General features: G+C 41.4%; 1 protein-coding gene across 2 annotated transcripts in view; it reads right to left on the bottom strand.

The window, feature by feature from the left end:
* LOC138962636 (dynein axonemal heavy chain 1-like) overlaps nucleotides 1-22,888 on the bottom strand; it is a 179,987-nt gene that overhangs the window by 63,929 nt on the left and 93,170 nt on the right. The window contains exons 34-46 of one of the 2 annotated variants that reach the window (XM_070334533.1): nucleotides 20,289-20,438; nucleotides 19,940-20,026; nucleotides 19,380-19,486; nucleotides 17,040-17,119; nucleotides 16,820-16,911; nucleotides 13,490-13,644; nucleotides 11,950-12,127; nucleotides 10,285-10,479; nucleotides 8,680-8,799; nucleotides 6,333-6,350; nucleotides 5,165-5,323; nucleotides 4,595-4,708; nucleotides 1,038-1,178 (exon numbers count right to left, since the gene is read on the bottom strand). In XM_070334533.1, coding sequence (XP_070190634.1) covers nucleotides 1,038-1,178; nucleotides 4,595-4,708; nucleotides 5,165-5,323; nucleotides 6,333-6,350; nucleotides 8,680-8,799; nucleotides 10,285-10,479; nucleotides 11,950-12,127; nucleotides 13,490-13,644; nucleotides 16,820-16,911; nucleotides 17,040-17,119; nucleotides 19,380-19,486; nucleotides 19,940-20,026; nucleotides 20,289-20,438 — 1,596 coding nt within the window. The remainder of the gene's footprint in view (nucleotides 1-1,037; nucleotides 1,179-4,594; nucleotides 4,709-5,164; nucleotides 5,324-6,332; nucleotides 6,351-8,679; nucleotides 8,800-10,284; nucleotides 10,480-11,949; nucleotides 12,128-13,489; nucleotides 13,645-16,819; nucleotides 16,912-17,039; nucleotides 17,120-19,379; nucleotides 19,487-19,939; nucleotides 20,027-20,288; nucleotides 20,439-22,888) is intronic. The other variant, XM_070334534.1, reaches the window with a different exon arrangement.

Raw genomic sequence — 22,888 nt, 5'->3', positions numbered from 1 at the left:
CCCATACCGCCCGATACCGCCCGTCGCCGGTGTAGCATCTGTTTCGGTTGTTTGCGGTTGTTGTGCGCGAGCAGTAGTAATAAGACGGTTGCAAATGCATTGTGGGATTGTCTCACTTCCGCCTTGATTTTTCCCCATGTGCTTTCGATCTCTGTGAGAGTTACAATCGATCTTTTTTCACCAAATCTTTTGGGCGCTTGGTGCCGACATGGATTCAGATGACAGTGATCCTGATTTCATGACTATGCTTGATTATCTCCACGAAAATAGACATCAATTAGAAGATTCTGGCTTCGACATCAGCATTTCTGTGAACACTGCTGATCTGACCTACTTTGATCGTTCAATGAATATCAACAAGTGACAGCGAAACGGATGATATACCGGAGCAACAAGTAAGCGTAATTTTTCAACTTTATTGACAGGTAAACAGGTAGATAAATCATGATAACACTGCGACATACATACCACCAAGAAGAAGAACACATACTCTTTGAAGTTTGATCCCTATCCAATAACATACCAATTTTTTTTATCAATCTGACAAAGAGAAACTGAGTAATAATAATTTAAACACGCATACCCGTTTTTGACCGTCTCTGCTCAAAATAACTTGGGAGCTGAGGGATTCTACAGAACAATAAACTTGGTAGTTAAAAGGTTAAAGGGGTTCAAATTCAAAACGAAACCACAGAAACTGATAAACAACTCCTCATAAACAAAATTTATTCCATGGTCATTAAGTTTATATCTGCAAAGTCAGGTCACTTTTCACTATCCCTCTTGGGAACAAACTGATTGGTAGGAAATTTGGAATAACAAAATACTTTAGATCCCTGCAGCCTCTGCCAAGGATGCTGCTTGGATTTCTTTCTTCGCCAAAGTAATTAAATGGTTGAAAAAGTTTGAGCAATTTTCCGAGGTTTGACATCTACTTTCCTCCGTCGTTAAAAAAAACTACAGCAAATCCGCAGAAATGTCAGCAAATTTTTGGCGATATGAAAAACATTTGAATGTTCAGCGTCATGGTGACTCACCGTCTTGTTGTTTGCGAGCAGCATGCCCATGATGTGAGCGCTGCGCACAGTGTCGATGGTGGGCACCAGGATGTCCGAGTACTTCATGTCGAGGTTGACCTCGTATTTGGGCATGCCGTGCATCCAGTTGCGCCACTGAACCTGAAGTGGTAACAAAAAGATACATTACGTTAACTTTCAAGCCAGGCCACATGATGCCTGCCTGCCGTTTCACAGCATAAGACATCCCAGAACGTTTTACTGCCGCGCCTAAGAAACTCTTTGCCCACTGAGGGCGCTGTCAACGCTGCCGCAGCTAGTGCGCAGAAAAACAAAAATGGCGGCCAACCTTCTTTAATACGACCGTACTAGCGCATGAATTGCACTAATCAAGGGACGATGAAAAAGTATTTTAACTCTAGGATCTTTTTCAAGAAAACTTTGACTGTAAATGTTTCCAATAATGATCGTATTCTACGATGTTGTCATTTTTGCTTCTAATCAATGCCTGTGTAGTCTGTCAAACTCGATCATATTGCTCATTGGCTAACATTCGTCCGCCATCTTGAACCCGCTCGCACAAAAGCATGTCGTTGTCCAAGCACAGAAAACGACTAGTGAGGGCGCTCTTGCAAAGAAACGTAGGACGGAGGGTATACATCCGTGCATGTGGATTGTAACAACTCGACCTGAAAAGCTTTTGGAGCTGTCATACAATGGATATTTTTGCCCAATTTACTAACACACCACCTCCCACCCCAATTGAAGATTTCCTCTGTTTTAACTCTTTCTATACTGGCCATTATCTCCCCAGTCTCTCCCCAGAAACTGGCCATTTGCATGGGTTTGCAAAAAAATTCTCAAAAATAAACAAAACAAGGTGCAGCCTTCAAACTCATAGGTTTTATTGTGAATATATTGCTAAAACATATGCCAAAGTTTGGTTTCATTGTTGTGAAAAAAAATAAAAATATGATGTCCAGAATTTATGGGTATATTTTACGCAATACGAAAAAGGGGGTATGTATTTTGACTAAGAAGCATTTTTTCTTATGAAGGCTCTGTTTGCAACAAAACTGTTTTTGTTTACTTGTATGAAGATTGTGCTAACACAAAAACATAACAAATACCAACTGATTTTTGGCTCACGTAAGTGTAGCCTATGCGATGGTAAACTTTGTCTGTCTGTGCGTGCGTGCGTATGTATGTATGTATGTGTGTATGTCTGTGGTAGAAACTTTAACATTTTTGGCTAAACACCGAAATACTCATTTCACGTGGTTAATTTTCAAGCACCATCTTCAAATTATTGAAGCAATGATCAACATTGTGTCGGCATGTGTGTAGTTAAAGCGTGTATCCAAAGAAAACGGGTGGTGGGGGGTTTTGAAGGGGTACAAGCAGTTGACTGATTTGTGTCGTGTTTGGCATGTAGACGGCAGGTCAGGTGTCAAGATCAGGTCAGGGGTCGCGCGAAGGATTGTGGTCCAGTTCTCACCTCGCCGATTCGCCGGGGAAGACGATTTCATGTTGTTCGGTTTCTAAGCTCCAGAAAAGTAAATAAAGAAGATACCAAAGGGAGATTTCCTACAATTTGATCTGCACAGCGTGTTTCCAATGTCCACGCGAGGAAGAGCTGTCGAAAGCGCGGCAGTCAGTGTCGATCTTGCAGCCGTATCCCGGTAAGTTCAGAGACAGATCTAGTGTTAATCCGTTTTGTTTTAATTTCTTTTTATTTCAGCAGACACGGATGTCAAACACAGTGCTAGGCAGTCACCTCTAGTGAAATGAGTTGATCTAAAGTGCCTGTAATGTTTGGATGTCTTTGCTCGTGGTTCGATTTATGTGAATTTCAAGACTTGCAGTAGAGTCTCAAGTTAAGTTTACTCTGCCCGAAAAAAACTGTCCACCATTTACTTGAACATGCAGATATAAGGAAACGGAATGAATCTGTTCTCAAAGTCAAAATGATCACGATTTTTTCCTCAGATTCAAAACATGCACTGTCATGGTTTTGTCTGTACAATTTAGTAAGTCTTAAGTACTTTGCAACAACTTCCTTGAACGTGAAAGACAGTTTTTGAATGCTAGATCTGTATCGCGTTTCATTCCAGACTCGATCCTCTCTTTGATTGTAGATCTACTGTTTGCTGTTTACGCACTATCATATGATTCGCTATGTAACGTTTGGTAAGCTTACCTTGCCACAGCTTTCTTGTCTTTGTTGGCATTTCTGGCTGTGTTGACCGTCAGAATTATTTTAAGAACCAGGCTGCTGCAGTCGACATGTTTCGCATATTGTAGGGTTACCATGCTGCATAGGTAAAGTGGCTTGTATAACCTGACTATTCTGTTTCAAAACACTGTTTATATTCGTGTAGGTTGTAGTCATCATAACTAATCGCATTTTGCCATTTGTTTCAGAAAGGAGGTTAACCTACAACAAGATCGACGCTATGTCAGATATATGCCTCAGCCACATGAAGACTTCCGAATTTAGATCTACTCGGCATGGTGACAAGTCTTGATGAAAAGTATAGGACTGAGGACAGCAGTGGAAAAAGTGCCCACATGGCAGGTACCTAACCTATTACCCTAGTCAGTTATTTGCCTTCTTTTGAAAATTATACATGGAGTTGATATGATGCGTTAGTTTTAACTGTGTGTGTGTGCGTGTGTGTGTGTGTGTGTGTGTGTGTGTGTGTGTGTGTGTGTGTGTGTGTGTGTGTTTGTGTGTGTGTGTTACGGAGTGAGTGAGTTTGTGTTATGTTACTGTTTGTTGATTTCTTACGGGAGCCTTGAAGGCTTCGCCTCTTGTTTATTTGGTGGTCATGTAAGCATTGTGAACATGTCCAAAAAATCTGATCACACACCATGTGGTCGACATGCAGACCTGAACGGCCAGTGTATGGTGGCAGAGTTGGAAAATAGGAAAAGTCTTGATGCCAATCCTTCATCAAAAACCGAAGATAATCATCATTGTTTTCATCACTTGCCCCCATACCTGCCCCCACACCAGCAAAAGTCTCTTCTCCCTCACCACCACCGCGTGCTTCTTCGTCACGCCCACTCTCACTCCCACTTGCACTTTCAGTTTCACCTTCACTCCCCACTTCAGTTTCGCCACTGTAATCACTGTCATTGTCAGTATCGTCCTCCACATCAGAATCTTCCAGATCTGAGCCCTCTGTTGTCAACAATTCAATAGTCTCTTGCAATGTAAAACGAGGATTGTTTACACCACGATTGCCAGACGAAGCAGTATGCGTCGCCATCTTGTCAAGCGAGTGACGCGCAGAGCTAGGATCAGCCACAAACTTCGCAGCTAACCCTATCACAAAGGCTTGTCTCGTGAAGCTAACAGTTCATTCGCACTTGTAGAAGGCCAAAGAAGCGAGCTATACCTTTTAGTTTCGCATCTGACCCCCGACCTCTAACCAAGTGACCTACAAACTCTCGGAACGCAAATGCGGTCCTTTGTACACAAGCGTTGTGAGCCTCGGGACCTGATATGCGGTCCTTAGTATAGAAAGAGTTTTAAGACCTTACTTTTTTCAGATTGTATAACACAGACTCACCTCTTTTTCTGTGGCTTCCTCCTCCTCTAAGTCGTCTTTCTCTCCGCTGCTGATGCCCGCATCATCCAGCACATAGTCGTACACCAGACCGTCCTTGGGGAACATCAGCTTGCACTGTTGACAGTTTGTCTATAGCTTTATTGTTTTGTTACTGCTGCAGAATCATCTGTGAGAGCTCTCATATTGTCAATTTTTTCTCTGCCACACTCATGCACACACACACTGCACACACACACAAACACATATTCGCACACAGTACACACATGTACGCACACGCTTGCAAGCACGCACACACACACACACACACACCAACATGCACGAATGCGCTTGCACACACATACACACATCTGGAGAATCTAGAAACGTGTTTTTATAAATACTCTTGTGTTTGTCCAACAAAGCTGAATTGTGGCAAACAAGAACAAAAATCAACACTAAAATGATTTTAGGGAAAATGCTGAAAGCTGCCATGGCTTTACGCGTTCATTCCTTTTTACAGAGTTCCAATGTATTTTTCAACCATGAATATGCTGTAGCTCGGGATTACAGCATAGCAAAACCCAAACTGACCTTCTTGTCTGCCATCTTCTCTCGGAGCCACTCAGAGAATTTGACACGGCTGTCATTATCACAGGTGGCTCCGATGCTCCAGATGAGAGCGAAGATGAACCAAGGCTCAATCAACTCGTTCACCCGCGCCAGCTGCTCCTCGCTGATTGGCTTCTCACCCTGAAAATCATCCAATGGAACGATTGTTATGACCTTGTCTCCACATTTCTGTAAATTAGTGGACTTTGTTGAGCTATGAAGCAAAATTGTATTTCTGCAGAAAAAGTTTCTTTTGACAAAGAACTGATGCGCGCTGTACAAAGAGTTTAATTAACATCAATTTCCTGTGTTTTGTTTTGTTTCCACTTGTTAAATCATGGTGGTGGTTACCTGCTGAAGTTGGTTTATTCCTGTTACAGATATGGATGAAGATTAGTGACAATTGTATATTAGCATTAGGAAATTATTAAAACAGAATGTTTGCAATATATGTTTCAAAAAAGCTTGAACGATTTATTTTAATTAGTATACCCGGTTGTGCGGGACAACATTATGACCTTCATATTTTTACCACGCATGAATATATGCAGAAAGATAAATTTAGTTTCCACCACCAAACCACTTCATTTATAACATGTTACATTAAGACAAAGACCACTTTCATTCCTAGCCCCTGGTCAAGCTGAAAGAGGGGTGGAAGTAGTTGGCTGGGACAACACATATTAAAGGAGTATAAACTTTTTCGTCATGTTAGACAAACTTTATACACCGCGCGCATTCTTGCAACCATACGCAGCAAACACATAAACAAACAACAGGACAAATAAATAAACGATCACACAAAAAGTCTACAAAAGCTTGTGCAAATTAATTCACGCATGTTTAGTTTACCATTTGTTGCCAATTTATGCGCAAACTTCATCACACCCCAGTGAAAGCAAACTTTAAAATAACACGGGTAAAAGCAGACTTGCTCATACTTTCTCTCTGTCAGTGCCCACTAACTCACCCTACACTCCTCTGCAAACACACACGTAGCATGATAACCAGGTGTATACAGCGTACAGCAGCATAATCATCAAACCAAAACCCAAACCCATAAAATGCATCAGTAACAAACTGAACCAAACCATAATCTCCAAAACAAAACCAACCACACTAATCCAGTCATTAATTAAAGAGTTCTTACCACTCGTCTCTTGCTAGCCTGTAACAGGGTCACCAGGGTCACAGACGATGTAACACGACATGGCGCAGCAAACGATACGGTTCATTGACCAGCAAACGAGGAAGGAAGCAAAACCACGTCATGTTAGAACACACACAGCACACCAGGTAGTACGTGTCACGCATGGAATGAGAAGAAACAACACAACACACACAAGTTAGTTTTAAACACATTTATATTTAAATACAGCAAATTACCACACTTAAGGCCTCCCAAAATCTGAGTAAATCATGTTTTAAACTGGAGATGGTCTTACAATTTGGGGAAATTTACAGAGGTTATGAATAAAACAAATCTGAGAAAGGTCTAAAAGGGACAAAGTCTTGTATTCATAAGTGGCTAAAATTGTGTTTTTGAAAGAATATTGTTACGTTATTTTGCTAGAATGGATATTTGTATTTGATGTTCAAATAGTATGTTTTCATTCATAGTTATTATGTAAAGCGCGGAGAGCATAGATTCCTGTGGTTTGCATTATATAAGCTGTCATTATTATCATCATTATCAAGTCTTACATTGGGAGGTCTTCAAAGTCTGAACAGACAGAATAATCAACTCCACAACCACTGAGTTTACCGGCACGGTTGGCCTAGTGGTAAGGCGTCCGCCCTGTGATCGGGAGGTCGTGGGTTCGAACCACGGCCGGGTCATACCTAAGACTTTAAAATTGGCAATCTAGTGGCTGCTTCGCCTGGCGTCTGGCATTATGGGGTTATAGTGCTAGGACTGGTTGGTCCGGTGTCAGAATAATGTGACTGGGTGAGACACGAAGCCTGTGCTGCGACTTCTGTCTTGTGTGTGGCGCACGTTAAATGTCAAAGCAGCACCGCCCTGATATGGCCCTTCGTGGTCGGCTGGGCGTTAAGCAAATAAACAAACAAACAAACAAACAAACAATCCAACAAAATGCAACCAGAAAGTATGGAAAATTAATACCAGGGGCTCACATCCATGAGAGGTGGCATAAGACAAATTTCCTGGACAATTCAAAAGTGATTAGGACATTTGTCCTGAACAAAAATTAATCAACAGGACTTTTTTTGGCAACAAAACGCGAAGGGAGGCAACTGTCAACCGGTTTGGAGCATTCAGAGTTGCGACCCTTGGAAGCTCTTTTCTATAAATAGCATACAAAATCTCCTTAAGTTTCGTCTGCTTTGAGAGACACATCGTTTCGCAAAACATCAATAAAATAGCAAATCAAACTGTAAATTGGAAAGTTCCAGTTGACAATGTCCGTATCAAATGAAAGCATAATCGGACAATGACCACTTTGTGACAAAAACAATAGGACATATGTCCCCTTGCATGAAAAATGTATGGGACATTTGAAAAAAAATATTCGTGTATGTCCGATGTCGGACGTGGATGTGAGCCCCTGAATTACACTGGATAGATTCGTATTCTACAACAGCCAATTGAACTCAACGCAATATTCACCATCCCTCTCCCAGTTGAAATGTTAAAAGTTAATACACATACTTGAATTTTAAGTCTTCATCAAGTGAAAGTTTTAGCTATATGAAACGCTGCAAGTTGAAATCAGATTGATGGATAACTTCTTTTTTTTTAAAGATTAGTAGAGGAGAACACAAACCAAAGAAATTTAATCCACAGAAATGCTTGCAACAAAAGATATAAGTAAAGCTTCAAAACAACAGCATCATAAAAATAACATCAAACATCCAAAATTGTGATCAAAATAAAAGCAAGTGTGATTCATCAACATCTAAAAGGACATCATTCTCCAGAACTGGACACAATTTGTATTTAATCTTTGTAGTTTATCCGAAAGGTCATGGTAGGTCGGACGCACAAAGAAAACGCTCCACTGCCAACACCAGAAAATTGGTACCATTTTACTCACTAGAGTGCATGGTGTGTGCATGGAAGAAAGTGCTCAACTGGTCCAGAAACAAGTGCTGGCTTGGATTGGTCAAAAGTCAGATTCCAATCAATCCGACCCAACGGTTGTGTCCTAAAGAGCTGTGAAAAGTATATACTCGCCTAACACGCTTGAGATTTACTGGCCGATGTGAATGCGTGATATATTGTGTAAAAAATTCCACCTCACACGGCATATTGTAAACGCTATGAGCCTCCCTCTGGGAGGGTATGTGCGTAGAAATACTCACAAATAAATAAATAAACAAATAAATAAAATGGTACTGACCAGGTATAACCAGCTCTGGAGAATGACTGACCAGAACACACAACACAGCTGTAAGTTAAAATAAAACAAAAGACAAATTGCCTTGAAGTCTCCACACAGCAGTGAATTCAAAAGAAAGAAAGAAAGAAAGGTCACCTCTTTGGGAATGAATGGCGTGAAGAAGCAGTCGAGGACCTTGAGGAGAGAGAACACGATCTGTCCATCCACTGTGTCCACGATCTCCTTCAGGCTGGACCTCAGCAGCTTGATAGCAGGCTGAAAATACCACAAGTGTAAAGTGTTACTGATATTTTTGTTGTTGAAGTGGACCTCAGCAGTTTGATAGCAGGCTGAAAATACCACAAGTGTAAAGTGTTACTGATATTTTTGTTGTTGAAATGGACCTCAGCAGTTTGATGGCAGGCTGAAAATACCACAAGTGCAAAGTTTTTCTGATATTTTTTGTTGAAATAGACTTCAGCAACTGATGGCAGGCCGAACATACCACAAGTGCAAAATGTCACTGCCATGTTTTAGGCTGAAATAGACTTCAGCAACTGATGGCAGGCCAAACATACCACAAGTGCAAAGTGTCACTGCCATGTTTTAGGCTGAAATGTTGCTGCCCCCTCCCTTGCACATCCTCCCTTCGTATCTACACGCCACCAGTCACTAAACTTCCCCATGCCTGCTACCTAATTACCAACCCATAGTTTTCCCTATTAACCCCTTCACTGCCCAGCACGTACTAGTTACGTGGTCATGTTTGGTTTCTCATACGCCCATAGTACGTGGCATTTACATCAGCACTTTTCAGGACATTTGTGAAAACTAAATGGGAGGTATAACCACTGTCCAACTTCTTGTAGGGGTTTAAACACAGTTCTTTCCCATTGACCGTTCAGATAAGTTAGTACCACGTGGTAAAAACTTTTTTAGAAGTTTTTTCCGATCTATAAGATACAAAATGGCGGCCGAAAGTCGGACATCAACTCGTAGACCTGTTTTCAAATGATACAGTGTTCTGGAAGCTCTACAAGAAGTGATTTATGGATTACCACACAGAAGAATACTATTATGGGCTGTAATGTGAGTACCTGATGTTTGACACCAGTTTTAGCTGTGTTTTCTGCGGTTTTACGTGCTGCAGTGTGTGTGTGGAAGTTTGGAAACTGTAATTTTTGACAAAAATGGTCATTATATCGATTTTTACAATAACAAACAAAGTCCAATGATCATGTTATCACATAATAGCCAAGGGTGTAAGCAAACCACATACCAAAGATCTAAGAGATATCTCAATAAATGATTGAGCAGTGAACAGATTAGTGAACCTACCGAAGAAAGCGAAATTTGCCCTGGCGCACAGCAATACCAAAATGCTGTTATATACTGTGGCAGTGAAGGGGTTAACATGATCACATTTGCCATTTCAAACAACACTCAAACAATACATGTGCATGACTTGACTCCAAGCTTCTTGTTGCATGTGACTGGCTGAGATGAAATCATGAGCAATGTATTACAACATTCTTACACAACCTACAACACTTCATAACAACTTTTCATTTGAAAAGATTACTCAACAAACAGAAAACGCAGTGCTTTCTCAACGTACTGTAAATGTAACGTTTAACGTTTTGTTTTGTTAATATTTAAACGTTCCAATAACCTACCATTCTTGGGGTTTTTATTCTGAATTTTTAAACGTCAGCAGTCTATCAGTTTTGGGACTTCAGCTAAGCATGTTTATCTACTCACCTGCATGAAGTAGTCAAAGAGCTCCTGGAAAGCATCCTTGTGCTCGTAGATGCTGTCAGGTAGCTTCTTGAGCCAGCACTCCACGAAAGGTTCGAGCCCGATGTAGCTGGGCTCCAGGTACACCATGCCGCAACGACTCACAGTGGCCGGTGACGCCACCGCCAGATCAGCCACTTCAAACATCATCGTCATATGCTGCAACAAAAATGCAAAAACCGAGGTGAGTCATACAGTAGAATTTACCCCTGTTTAAGAAACACCCCCCCCCCCCCCCCCCAATTTAAGACTTCCCCCATTTTAAGACCTTGTTTTTTCAGATTTTCTGTTCATAACCTCTATAAATCTGCCCCCATTTTAAGACTCCCTCCTTTTCAAGACCTGATTTTCTCAGATTGTTGGATTTCTTGAAAGGGAGTACGTTCCACTGTATATCAGCAGTTCTTTCTTTCTTTATTTGGTGTTTAACGTCGTTTTCAACCACGAAGGTTATATCGCGACGGGGAAAGGGGGGAGATGGAATAGAGCCACTTGTTAATTGTTTCTTGTTCACAAAAGCACAAATCAAAAAATTGCTCCAGGGGCTTGCAACGTAGTACAATATATGACCTTACTGGGAGAATGCAAGTTTCCAGTACAAAGGACTTAACATATCTTACATACTGCTTGACTAAAATCTTTACAAACATTGACTATATTCTATACAAGAAACACTTAACAAGGGTAAAAGGAGAAACAGAATCCGTTAGTCGCCTCTTACGACATGCTGGGGAGCATCGGGTAAATTCTTCCCCCTAACCCGCGGGGATATCAGCATTTTTTTTCTCTCAATTATTTATTGTTGAGTTGAGAACACCCAAATATAGAGAAAGAGGGGAAATAAGGTAAGACAAACTGTAATGATAAGATGTATATGTGTAGTATGACACTCACACACATAGACAACACTGTGAAGGCGTGTATAGTAATGATTACACTGTATTGAATATAAGACTAAAAGGTAAAGTTAAACACAAGCACAAAGTAGAGAGTACTGAAGCAAGAGACTGTTCACTGTGATAGCTGAATGCAGACTGCTGCAGAGGCAAGGCTAAAACTGAGCTCAGGCTGGCTGTGTGGCCAGGCAGTAAGGATAACCATGACTATAGTGAGCATGCAGATATCACTGCACAAACATGAAATATTTCTGTTTGTTATCGTAGCTCTGTTACTTTCTGAAATTACTGCCCCATAGAATTGTCAGCTTTGCTTACTTGAAACCCAAGCACCAGGCAACCTCACCGCTAATGAGCTAGACAAGCTGATGTCAGTCACTGGCACAAAATAATGGCAGCCTCATATTGAATCACACTGCATGAATACAAAAATGTCAGTCACAAGAAAAACTGCAGTACACAGACACTGCACTGACCAAACAAAACCAGAAAGAAAATAATCATAAATATATAACTTCAAGGGTATGATGATACAACTTCACATGGAATACAGTTTTAAATTTTGAACACAAATCCAAAAATATCAAATCAATAAATTTCAATAAAAATCAATAACAAATGTTCCAACAACTTAACTTTCTTGTTTTTTAATTTTGAACACAGTAAAGATCCTGCATACAGAAACTCTGCTGTCAAATCTAAAAGATCTCATCTCAAACAAAGCCAAACTTACATCAGTGAGCTTGATGATCTCGCCACTGCTGAGACACAGCTTCTTGTTGTCGTCCAGCACTGTGTTCATGTTCTCGATCCACACGGCGTCCACTGGGCCGTCAAACAGGTACCATCGCTTGTCCTTGTCGCCCGCCGAACACCCCACGCGAATCAGCGTTGACAGAATGCCGTCAGTCCTGAAAAACACAGAGTTTGGTTTGAATCAAACGGGTACCAGATCATCCTTGTCACATGCCAAACACCCCACGCAAATGAGTGTTGACAGAATGGCATCAGTCCTGAAAAACACAGAGTAGCTAGAGTCTCAGTCAAACAGGTACCAGGTTGTCCTTCTCACCAGTCGAACACCCCGCTTGAATCTGGCCAAGACTACAAAAATAGTGCATGTTTGTGTGCGTGTAATCATAAAAAGTAAACAAGTCGCGTAAGGCGAAAATACAATATTTAGTCAAGTAGCTGTCGAACTCACAGAATGAAACTGAACGCAATGCAACGCAGCAAGACCGTATACTCGTAGTCCACCGCTCACGGCATAGGCAGTGAAATTGACAAGAAGAGCGGGGTAGTAGTTGCGCTAAGAAGGATAGCACGTTTTCTGTACCTCTCTTTGTTTTAACTTTCTGAGCGTGTTTTTAATCCAAACATATCATATCTATATGTTTTTGGAATCAGGAACCGACAAAGAATAAGATGAAAGTGTTTTTAAAGTGATTTCGACAATTTAATTTTGATAATAATTTTTATATATTTAATTTTCAGAGCTTGTTTTTAATCCAAATATATAATATTTATATGTTTTTGGAATCAGCAAATGATGGAGAATAAGATAAACGTAAATTTGGATCGTTTTATAAATTTTTAATTTTTTTTACAATTTTCCGATTTTTAATGACCAAAGTCATTAATTAATTTTTAAGCCACCACGCTGAAATGCAATACCGAAGTCCGGGCTTCGTCGAAGATTACTTGACCAAAATTTGACCCAATTTGGTTGAAAAATGAGGGCGTGACAGTGCCGCCTCAACTTTCACGAAAAGCCGGATATGACGTCATCAAAGACATTTATCAAAAAAATGAAAAAAACGTTCGGGGATTTCATACCCAGGAACTCTCATGTCAAATTTCATAAAGATCGGTCCAGTAGTTTAGTCTGAATCGCTCTACACACACACACACACACACACACGCACACACGCACACACGCACACACGCACATACACCACGACCCTCGTTTCGATTCCCCCTCGATGTTAAAATATTTAGTCAAAACTTGACTAAATATAAAAAGAATTCCAACTAAAATGGATTAATACATAAATGTTGTTTAAATTTTTGTCCAAAATATGCCTAATGATGCAGAAGGGGGATAAGGCACTAGCAGGTCTGCACATAAGTTGACCTGGGAGATCAAAAAAATCTTCATCCTTAACTCACCAGGCGACCGTGGCAGGGATTTGAACTCACGACCTTCCGATTAGGATGCCGATGTCTTATCCACTACGCCACTGCGCCCGTCAGTACAAGCATTTAGTACTCACCATTCGTGGGTGAGCATGTCGAACTCTCCGTACAGCTGGCCCATGGTGATGGACTTGGGGTTGACAATGTGGGTCAGCGTGTTCTCAAACGGCTCGCCTGACGGGGACATCTCTCCCTTCAGCATGGACTGGGCTTTCTGCAGCGTCTCGTAACACTGCAAGCAACAAGTGCCAGGAATGAGCGCTTCTGGGGTGATAACGCCAGAAAACTTCTTTGATCTTGCCACGAGGTTCCGCCTGTTACCATTGTCTTTTTACCGTAATGCACGACTTACACACGAACTGTTACCAAAGCGACATGCTATTTGGGACCAATGCACGTTTTTACATTTAGTCAAGTTTTGAATAAATGTTTTAACATAGAGGGGGAAGCGAGACGAGGGTCGTGGTGTATGTTTGTGTGTGCGTCTGTCTGTCTGTGTGTGTGTGTAGAGCGATTCAGACTAAACTACTGGACCGATCTTTATGAAATTTGACATGAGAGTTCCTGGGAGTGATATCCCCGGACGTTTTTTTGTTTTTTTCGATAAATGTCTTTCATGACGTCATATCCGGCATTTTGTATAAGTTGAGGCGGCACTGTCACACCCTCATTTTTCAATCAAATTGATTGAAAGTTTGGCAAAGCAATCTTCGACGAAGGCCGGACTTCAGTATTGCATTTCAGCTTGGAGGCTTAAAATTTAATTAATGACTTTGGTCATTAAAAATCTATACCGGCACGGTTGGCCTAGTGATAAGGCGTCCGCCCCATGATCGGGAGGTCGTGGGTTCGAACCCCGGCCGGGTCATACCTAAGACTTTAAAATTGGCAATCTAGTGGCTGCTCCGCCTGGCGTCTGGCATTATGGGGTTAGTGCTAGGACTGGTTGGTCCGGTGTCAGAATAATGTGACTGGGTGAGACATGAAGCCTGTGCTGTGACTTCTGTCTTGTGTGTGGCGCACGTTATATGTCAAAGCAGCACCGCCCTGATATGGCCCTTCGTGGTCGGCTGGCCGTTAAGCAAACAAACAAACAAACATTAAAAATCTGAAAATTGTAATTAAATTCTTTTTTTTATAAAACGATCCAAAACTACGTTCATCTTATTCTTCATCATTTTCTGATTCCAAAAACATAAATATGTTATATTCGGATTAAAAACAAGCTCTGAAAATTAAAAATATAAAAATTATGATTAAAATTAAATTTTCGAAATCGATTTAAAAACAATTCTATCTTATTCCTTGTCGGTTCCTGATTCCAAAAACATATAGATATATGTTTGGATTAAAAACACGCTCAGAAAGTTTAAACGAAGAGAGGTGCAGTAAAGCGTGCTATGCAGCACAGTGAAACCACTACCGCGCTAAACAGACTCGTCAGTTTCACTGCGTTTTGCACGAGCGGCGGACTACGGTCATTGTTAAAAAATGCAGTGTGTTCAGTTTCATTCTGTGAGTTCCACAGCTTGACTAAATGTAGTATTTTCGCCTTACGCGACTTGTTTTCCTTTCTCGTGTGATCTTGCCGCGAGGTTCCGCCTGTTACCAGTCGAAAGAAAGAAGGGTCATAACCTCATCAGAACCGCCCATTGGAACATGATGTTTTCTTTCTGACTATTAGCTTTAATTTTGTATCTTCTTCTTCTTCGTTCATGGGCTGAAACTCCCATGTACACTCCTGCTTTTGCACGAGTGGGTTTTTACGTGTATGACTGTTTTTACCCAACCATTTAGGCAGCCATATGCCGATTTCGGGGGAAATGTAACAGTTTGTACCTTTAGACTTTCAGTTTATCAACATTCGCTCTTCAAAAGCACACCCTTGCACTGATAGAGTTATTGTAGTTGACAGATTTATTAGAGTGATTGGTCTTTTTTAGAAAAAAGATTAACTTTAAGACCGATAAATCAGATTCCTTTTGATTTGCTTACTTATACTGCTTGGAAGAAAATATACAGGTTGGGTAAGGTTAATGGTGTGCTTTCGCAGATGAATTGGATTGGATTGGATAAGATTTACAGTCCAGTGAGGTTACCCTCATGGAAATTCGGGCTGCTTTCTCCCCGGGGAAAGCGAGCTGCCACACATACGGCGCTACCCATATTTTTTTTTTTTTCCTGCATGCGTGTATTCATGTTTCCTGAGACTTAATGCCGTGTGAGATGGATTTTTTTAACTTTTATTCCAAGTCCCACGGGTATTTGATGGACATTTTTATCTATGCCTATACAATTTTGCCAGGAAAGACCCTTTTGTCAATCGTGGGATCTTAGACGTGCACACCCCAATGTAGTGTACACGAAGGGGGTAAAGTTTCACTAATTAAATAATTTGACTTGTAAAATGTGCATTTCCATTATTTTTGAGTAATTTATGAAGTCTCGTGATCATCATATACTCCCAATGCTGCACAGACTACAATGCGGATATCATGCACAACCTGACAAGCAGGAAACTATTTTCATTCAGGTAAACACAATGAACACACTCAAAAATAAAAATGTAGCTCTGACAGTGCCACCTCAACTATTGCAAACAGGCAAATATGACGTGATCAAATAGCGCTATAAAAAAATCAGACAAACTTGTATCAAGCAATTGCCCTAAAACAATGTACAGGGTGACCTAAAAAAAAGAGTACCCAAACAAAACGTCATAAATTGAACAAAAATAAAGCAATCTTCATAAAATTTATTTACACACACAAGTAGCCTCTGCATGATTTCAACAGAAAATGTTAGCGTTCTAGCTTGTCTTTCAGGAAAGTTATGCTCATTCTACAGAACATGCTCCAAATGGCCTCCCCCGGATTTAAATCCCCCAGATTTCTATCTTTGGGGGTTCCTGAAAGACAACGTCTACAGGAACAACCCACAGACAATCGCAGAACTCAAGCGAGCCATCACAACAACCATTCGCGGAATCTCGCAACAGGAGTGTGTGCGGGTGATTGATAACTTTGCGCGGCGAGTTCAAGTTTGCCTGAATCGGCGCGGAGGCTATTTGGAGCATGTTCTGTACAATGAGCATAACTTTCCTGAAAGACAAGCTAGAACGCTAACATTTTCTGTGCAAATCATGCAGAGGCTACTTATGTGTGTAAATAAATTTTATGAAGATTGCTTTATTTTTGTTCAATTTATGACGTTTTGTTTGGGTACTCTTTTTTTTGGGTCACCCTGTATATAACAATTTTCATCAAAATTCGACGGGACACCCACACCCACACACATACTGATTGAGACAAACTTCCCCTCCACCCTCGTTAAAACTGTCAAGTCAAAAGTCTGAATGTAGAAACACTGGCTGTTCTGCGCGCACTGGTGCACGTTGAGTCACTTACCCTGGTCTTGCCAGAGACGGTCGGCCCTACCAACATGAGACCGTGACGCACCACTGTCGTTTCGTACAGCTGTATGCACTTCTTGATGAAACCTGAAAATGAAAATCAAAGCTGAAATAAACTCTTGGGAACAAATTACAGAGCCAGGTATATGACCAGTGTCACATTTGCTGTGTAAAGTATAAAGTTAATGAAAAATTGGAAATGAAATGATACTGACCATCCACGTCTTTGAGTCCCGTCTTCTGGCAGTTCTTCCTGAGAGAGGTTTCCAGGGAGCCGTAGTCAATGGGCTGCTCTCTGCACACAAACAAAGACAATATCCATGAAGATTGGTCAGTCAGATGACAGTCCTTTGTTCATTTCAGTTCTTTTTAATGTAACCGAGTGCTTGAAACACAACAATCACTTTTGGAGGCAAAGCCAGTCTTCTTCCTCTTCGTTGATGGGCTGAAAATCCCATGTTCACTCATGTGTTTGCATGAGTGGGTTTTTACGTGTATGACTGTTTTTACCCCACCATTCAGGCAGCATACACCGATTTCGGGGAAAACATGCTGATTATTTTTGTGTTTCTATAACCCACCGAACTCTGACATGGATTACAGGATCTTTTCCGTGCGCACTTGGGCAAAGCCAGTCAAACAGGGTTGAGAAGTTAGAGCTAACTTAATAGCCCTACAATAACTGCCATGGGTAAAATCCTGTCCTTAACTGGGCGATGTCGACCATGCGAAGTATACTTCGCCAAGCTGGCCGAACGAAGCTTTCGCACTAATCAAGGCCAGGCTTTAACAAATGTTCCAAAGAGCAAACCGGGTGATAACAGCCGCCAACAGCAACTCTACATTTCACAGGTTAACCGTTCTCTGACATACCAAAAAGCCCAGCTACTATAAATAGCTCATGCTTTGGCAGGGAGACAACACAGTACTCCATTAATGCAGAGCAACTGCCTGTGACACAGGGGGACTACTGCGTCACCCTGGCACATTATTCTCTTGCCATGAGTAGTCAAATAGTCCGCATTACTGAGTTACTCTCCTTTTTTTAACTTTGAACAAAACAAAATATTCAGAGAGCTTACTTCCCTTTGTTTCTCAAATCTTGTCATGAGTGCTTTTCCTCCTTGTTTATGATTTAGAGTCAAATAACAGGAATCTTTATTACCAACCAGAGTGAACAGACCTCACCCAGATCAGGTACATCAACCTAGAGTGAGCATCAATGATCATCAGAATGATTTCTTGTGAACTTACACCACCTTCCGCAAATTGCTACCACAAGAACTCAATAGTAACTCTCTTTGTCTGCGTTTTGTTGCCTGGTAGATCATTCAACCTTTATAATCACGCTTTTTTCCTGTACCACAACTCAACACAGAAAAAAGCAGGGGTCGCGTAAATTGCAATTTCATGAATTTTACCAGAAACATTCACAACAAGAAGGGCAAAGCCCATACGACTCACATGCTTGACCTTGACCTTTACATGACCTTGACCTAAACCTAGCAATGACATCATACACTAAGAACTGCTTTACACATTTTTCCTACCAAAATACATGTGACCTTGACCCAAGGTCAAGGTCATCCAAGGTCATGCAACACAAAGCTGTTAATTCAAGACATAGGAAGTACAATGGTGCTTATTGGCTCTTTCTACCATGAGATATGGTCACTTTTAGTGGTTCACTACCTTATTTTGGTCACATTTCATAAGGGTCAAAGTGACCTTGACCTTGATCATATGTGACCAAATGTGTCTCATGATGAAAGCATAACATGTGCCCCACATAATTTTTAAGTTTGAAACAGTTATCTTCCATAGTTCAGGGTCAAGGTCACTTCAAAATATGTATACAATCCAACTTTAAAGGACCCTTGCGACCTTGACCTTGAAGCAAGGTCAACCAAACTGGTGTCCAAAGATAGGGCTTACATTGCCCTGTATAGCATACATAGCCAAGGTTGCCATTCTCGATAACTTCAGAAAAAAATGCGAAAATGTGAAAAATGGTCGTTTTTAAGACAACAATTACGTCCCCTGTGACCTTGAACTTGAGGTGAGGTCAAGTTGCCGCACATGTTTTTTGAGATCTTGTAACCATACACCATCAGGCCACATCAGGTGTTGATAGACTTAATAGTGTCCAAGAAATATCCAACGTTAAAGTTTTCCGGACGGACGCCGGGACGGACGGACGGACGGACGGACGGACCACTCGGATGAGTACATAGACTCACTTTTGCTTCGCATGTGAGTCAAAAAGCAGGGGTCGCGTAAATTGCAATTTCATGAATTTTACCAGAAACATTCACAAAAATCAGAAATGAAATTGGCAACCTGTCATATATATGTACCAGCTGATATTTTGTTTGACAGGTTTCTTTCTGAAAAATGCTATGCAATCAAAATGTGTTTGACTGCGTAAGATTGGTTTAGCGTACCAGAATGCCAATTTCTGTGGGAGCCAGGATTCATACCTGCTACTAGAAATACTGGTTTTGACAATGGCAAGAGCTAGTTAACACTGAAGAGTAAGAGAAGGGCTGGCTTACTTGATGTTGGGGAAGAGATCAGACACGATACCACCGAAGAGTTTCAAGTCGTCCACCAAGAATTTGGGCACATTGACGTCACGGATGGCTCGCAAGGCGATCAGTTCCTGGTTAGACAGAAAACGCTTTGCTTGAGTCAATGTCTTCAATTCAATTCAATTCAATTCAATTCAATTCAATAAAACTTTATTATTTGAATGCAACAAACAGAAATTTTTCTTTTGGCTTGTGTGTGAAATAACATCACATAAAAACACACTCTCAGAACATATAGACATATAAAAGTACACAAAGTCTTCACTGGGTATGTATGACCCAACATGCATTAGACCATGAAAGAGCAAAAAACAACAACATAACAAAACCAAAAACATCAAAACCCAGATGGGGGGGGGGGGGGGGTGAGGGAACTGGATAAACTAAGCAGATTTATTAAATGAGATAAGAACTTAACAAGCTGAATGACAGTTCACAAACAAAAAATACAGAGGAAAACCCCCCTAACGTCAAATTTTCTTGTAAGGCCAAAGAGAAAGCAAGCAATCAACTTTAGTACTGACCTCGTCCATATCCGGCATCTGTCTCTTCAGGTTGCCAGCGGCAGAAATCACACTCTTCACTGCACGCATGCCGAAGTCGTAGTGATCCTGTGGACATGTGGAAAATTCACATATGAAATTCAAAAGAAGACCTGTAATGCAAAGCGGACAAGAATAATCATATGAACCTCTCAGGAAAGACCTTGCAAGAATTCATGAAAAGGTTTTCATGAGATTGGTTCTGCATTTCTCTCGCTTACTCTTGTTGGACATGTCCTATGCATTTAGAGCGCTTACGTCCCTTTGTTTCTGAGATTTCATACCCGCACAAAGTCGCATGGTGTATACCACACTGTCACTGAGATCCTACCTGTGAGCTGAGCTGCTCTGAAGACAGCTTGAAGGTGGTGACGATCTTCTTGGACAGGTTTCTGGCATCAGAGAAGCCGAAGGAGAAGAGGGAGATCTCGGCGATCAAGGCGTAGTCTGGCACCATCATGGCCACTGGGCGGAAGAGAGCCTGTTGGAATGGAAAACAATGGTATTGTTTATTTATGTGCACCGGGGTTTCCCAGTAGTTCACCTTTCACAGGAGCTGCTCAGCAGGATTGTCTACCGACCTTGAGCTGAGCTTTTATGATACAGTGGAACCCCCCTTTAAGACCTAAAAAGATCTGAGAAAACAGGGTCTTAAAAAGGAGGGGTCTTAAAATTAAGGGGTCTTAAAAGGGGGGTTCCACTGTACCTGAGTCCTCTAATGTTCAAAACTGTCAGTTAGACGACGACATCTGTGAGTTGTAGAAAGCTGCTTGTAATACTCAGCCTGGGTCTGACTGATATTGTCTACTGGTACAGTAGAACCCCCTGTTTACGACTTTGGAAAAACCTTGAAAATTAGGTCGTAAAAAGGGGGGGTCTTAAAAGGGGGGTTTGAGTTTTTGGCCGGTCGGTCATGAATTTCGTTGCAGTGTATGTACTGTCATGTTTACACACAAACACACAGTTGCAGTTTACTGTCATATCAAAACACACACACACACACACACACACACACACACCCAAACACATTACAGCAGAACAACTTGAACTCAAATTTCAAAGAAAATGTACTCATGACGTAATGCTCGCCCCCCGCTGAGTGAAGCACATTTGACATTGTGACGCAACCAGTAAAATCCGAATGTCCTAACTCGATAGAAAGCATAACGACTTTTCTCCCGAATCATCTTTCCGCTCATATGAATGATTCGTCGCCTTGCATAGCTAAACTTGACCACGATCGTTGAGGTCTTCGTACAGGCTCCTCTCTTTGCGTACTTTCGCTTCGCTATCCTTCTCACCATCTAGATAACACCGAGTCATTATCCTTGACGATACACAGGATTTGCGTCTTCCCGACTCCCAAGGAAGTCGCCGCGGATTGCCACTTCGCTCGATTAGCGATTACTTTATTAGCTCTCTACTCAAGAGTCGGCGCTTTTCTTTTTCTTTCGCGAATCTTCGTTTGTCAACAAGACAGTCGTCGTGACAAGATAGCGTGCAGAAGAAAAACAGATGAATGAGGATCTCGCGCGCGCGAGATTTGGTTTTTATTTCTTCTCGCGATAGTTGGAGGAGCGAGAGCCGCCATGTTGTGTTTTCGTCTGCTCGAAATATGCGCAAAAGTCGTAAATTATCCCAAAAAGCTTGGTCGTAAGTCGCGTTTTGGGTCATTATCCTTGACGATACACAGGATTTGCGTCTTCCCGACTCCTAAGGAGGTCGCCGCGGATTCTATCGTGCGCGAGATTTAGTTTTTTTTTTGTCTCGCGATAGTTCGAGGAGCAAGAGCCGCCATGCATGTATTGTTTTCGTCTGCTCGACTACAAATGCGCGAAAGTCGTAATTCATCCCCAAAAGCTCGGTCGTAAGTCACGTTTTGGGGTGAGTCGTTCACTGGGGGTTCATTATATAGTAGAATGCATCCGTGGTAGCAAAATCGGTCGTAAAAAGGGGGTGGTCGTAAACAGGGGGGTCGCTAAGGGGGAGTTCTACTGTATGGTCTTGCAAACCTTTCTGTTCACATATGGCAGATTCTTATAGCCGGGCTATTAACTTAGCCCAAACTCCCTCCTCTTTGACTGGCTTTGCCGCCAAAGGTGATTCAAGTGTTCAGCGCACTTGTTTACGCATGTGCAACGCATAAAACTGTGAACCAACACTCATCATAGCCTAGAGTGACAACTTTCATAATAATAATAATACGAGAAGTTATGACGCTCACATATCTCACCACAAGGCGACTCAAGGCGCACTAATCTAACCAGGCATGGTACTGAAGGAATGGCAGTTTCAGCTGAAATAAAGCCGGGCGGCGGCCCCCTGGCGGGGTCAAGGGGCAGCGCCCTTTGTGGGGGTCAGGGGGCTACCCCCCCATGAAGCTGACGACTTTTTACTAATTCAAATGTGTTTAGTGCCCTCTCCTTGAAGCTGAGAGGGATATAAGTGAAAGATAACAAGGCTTGAGTAAGAAACAAGTCGCGTAAGGCGAAAATACAATATTTAGTCAAGTAGCTGCCATTTTTCAGCAAGACCGTATACTCGTAGCATCGTCAGTCCACCGCTCATGGCAAAGGCAGTGAAATTGACAAGAAGAGCGGGGTAGTAGTTGCGCTAAGAAGGATAGCACGCTTTTCTGTACCTCTCTTTGTTTTAACTTTCTGAGCGTGTTTTTAATCCAAACATATCATATCTATATGTTTTTGGAATCAGGAACCGACAAGGAATAAGATGAAAGTGTTTTTAAATTGATTTGGACAATTTAATTTTGATAATAATTTTTATATATTTAATTTTCAGAGCTTGTTTTTAATCCGAATATAACATATTTATATGTTTTTGGAATCAGCAAATGATGGAGAATAAGATAAACGTAAATTTGGATCGTTTTGAAAATTTTTATTTTTTTTTACAATTTTCAGATTTTTAATG

Source organism: Littorina saxatilis, linkage group LG3, assembly GCF_037325665.1.
Source record: "Littorina saxatilis isolate snail1 linkage group LG3, US_GU_Lsax_2.0, whole genome shotgun sequence".
NCBI lineage: Eukaryota > Metazoa > Mollusca > Gastropoda > Littorinimorpha > Littorinidae > Littorina > Littorina saxatilis.
This window is presented reverse-complemented; position numbering and strand designations above follow the sequence as displayed.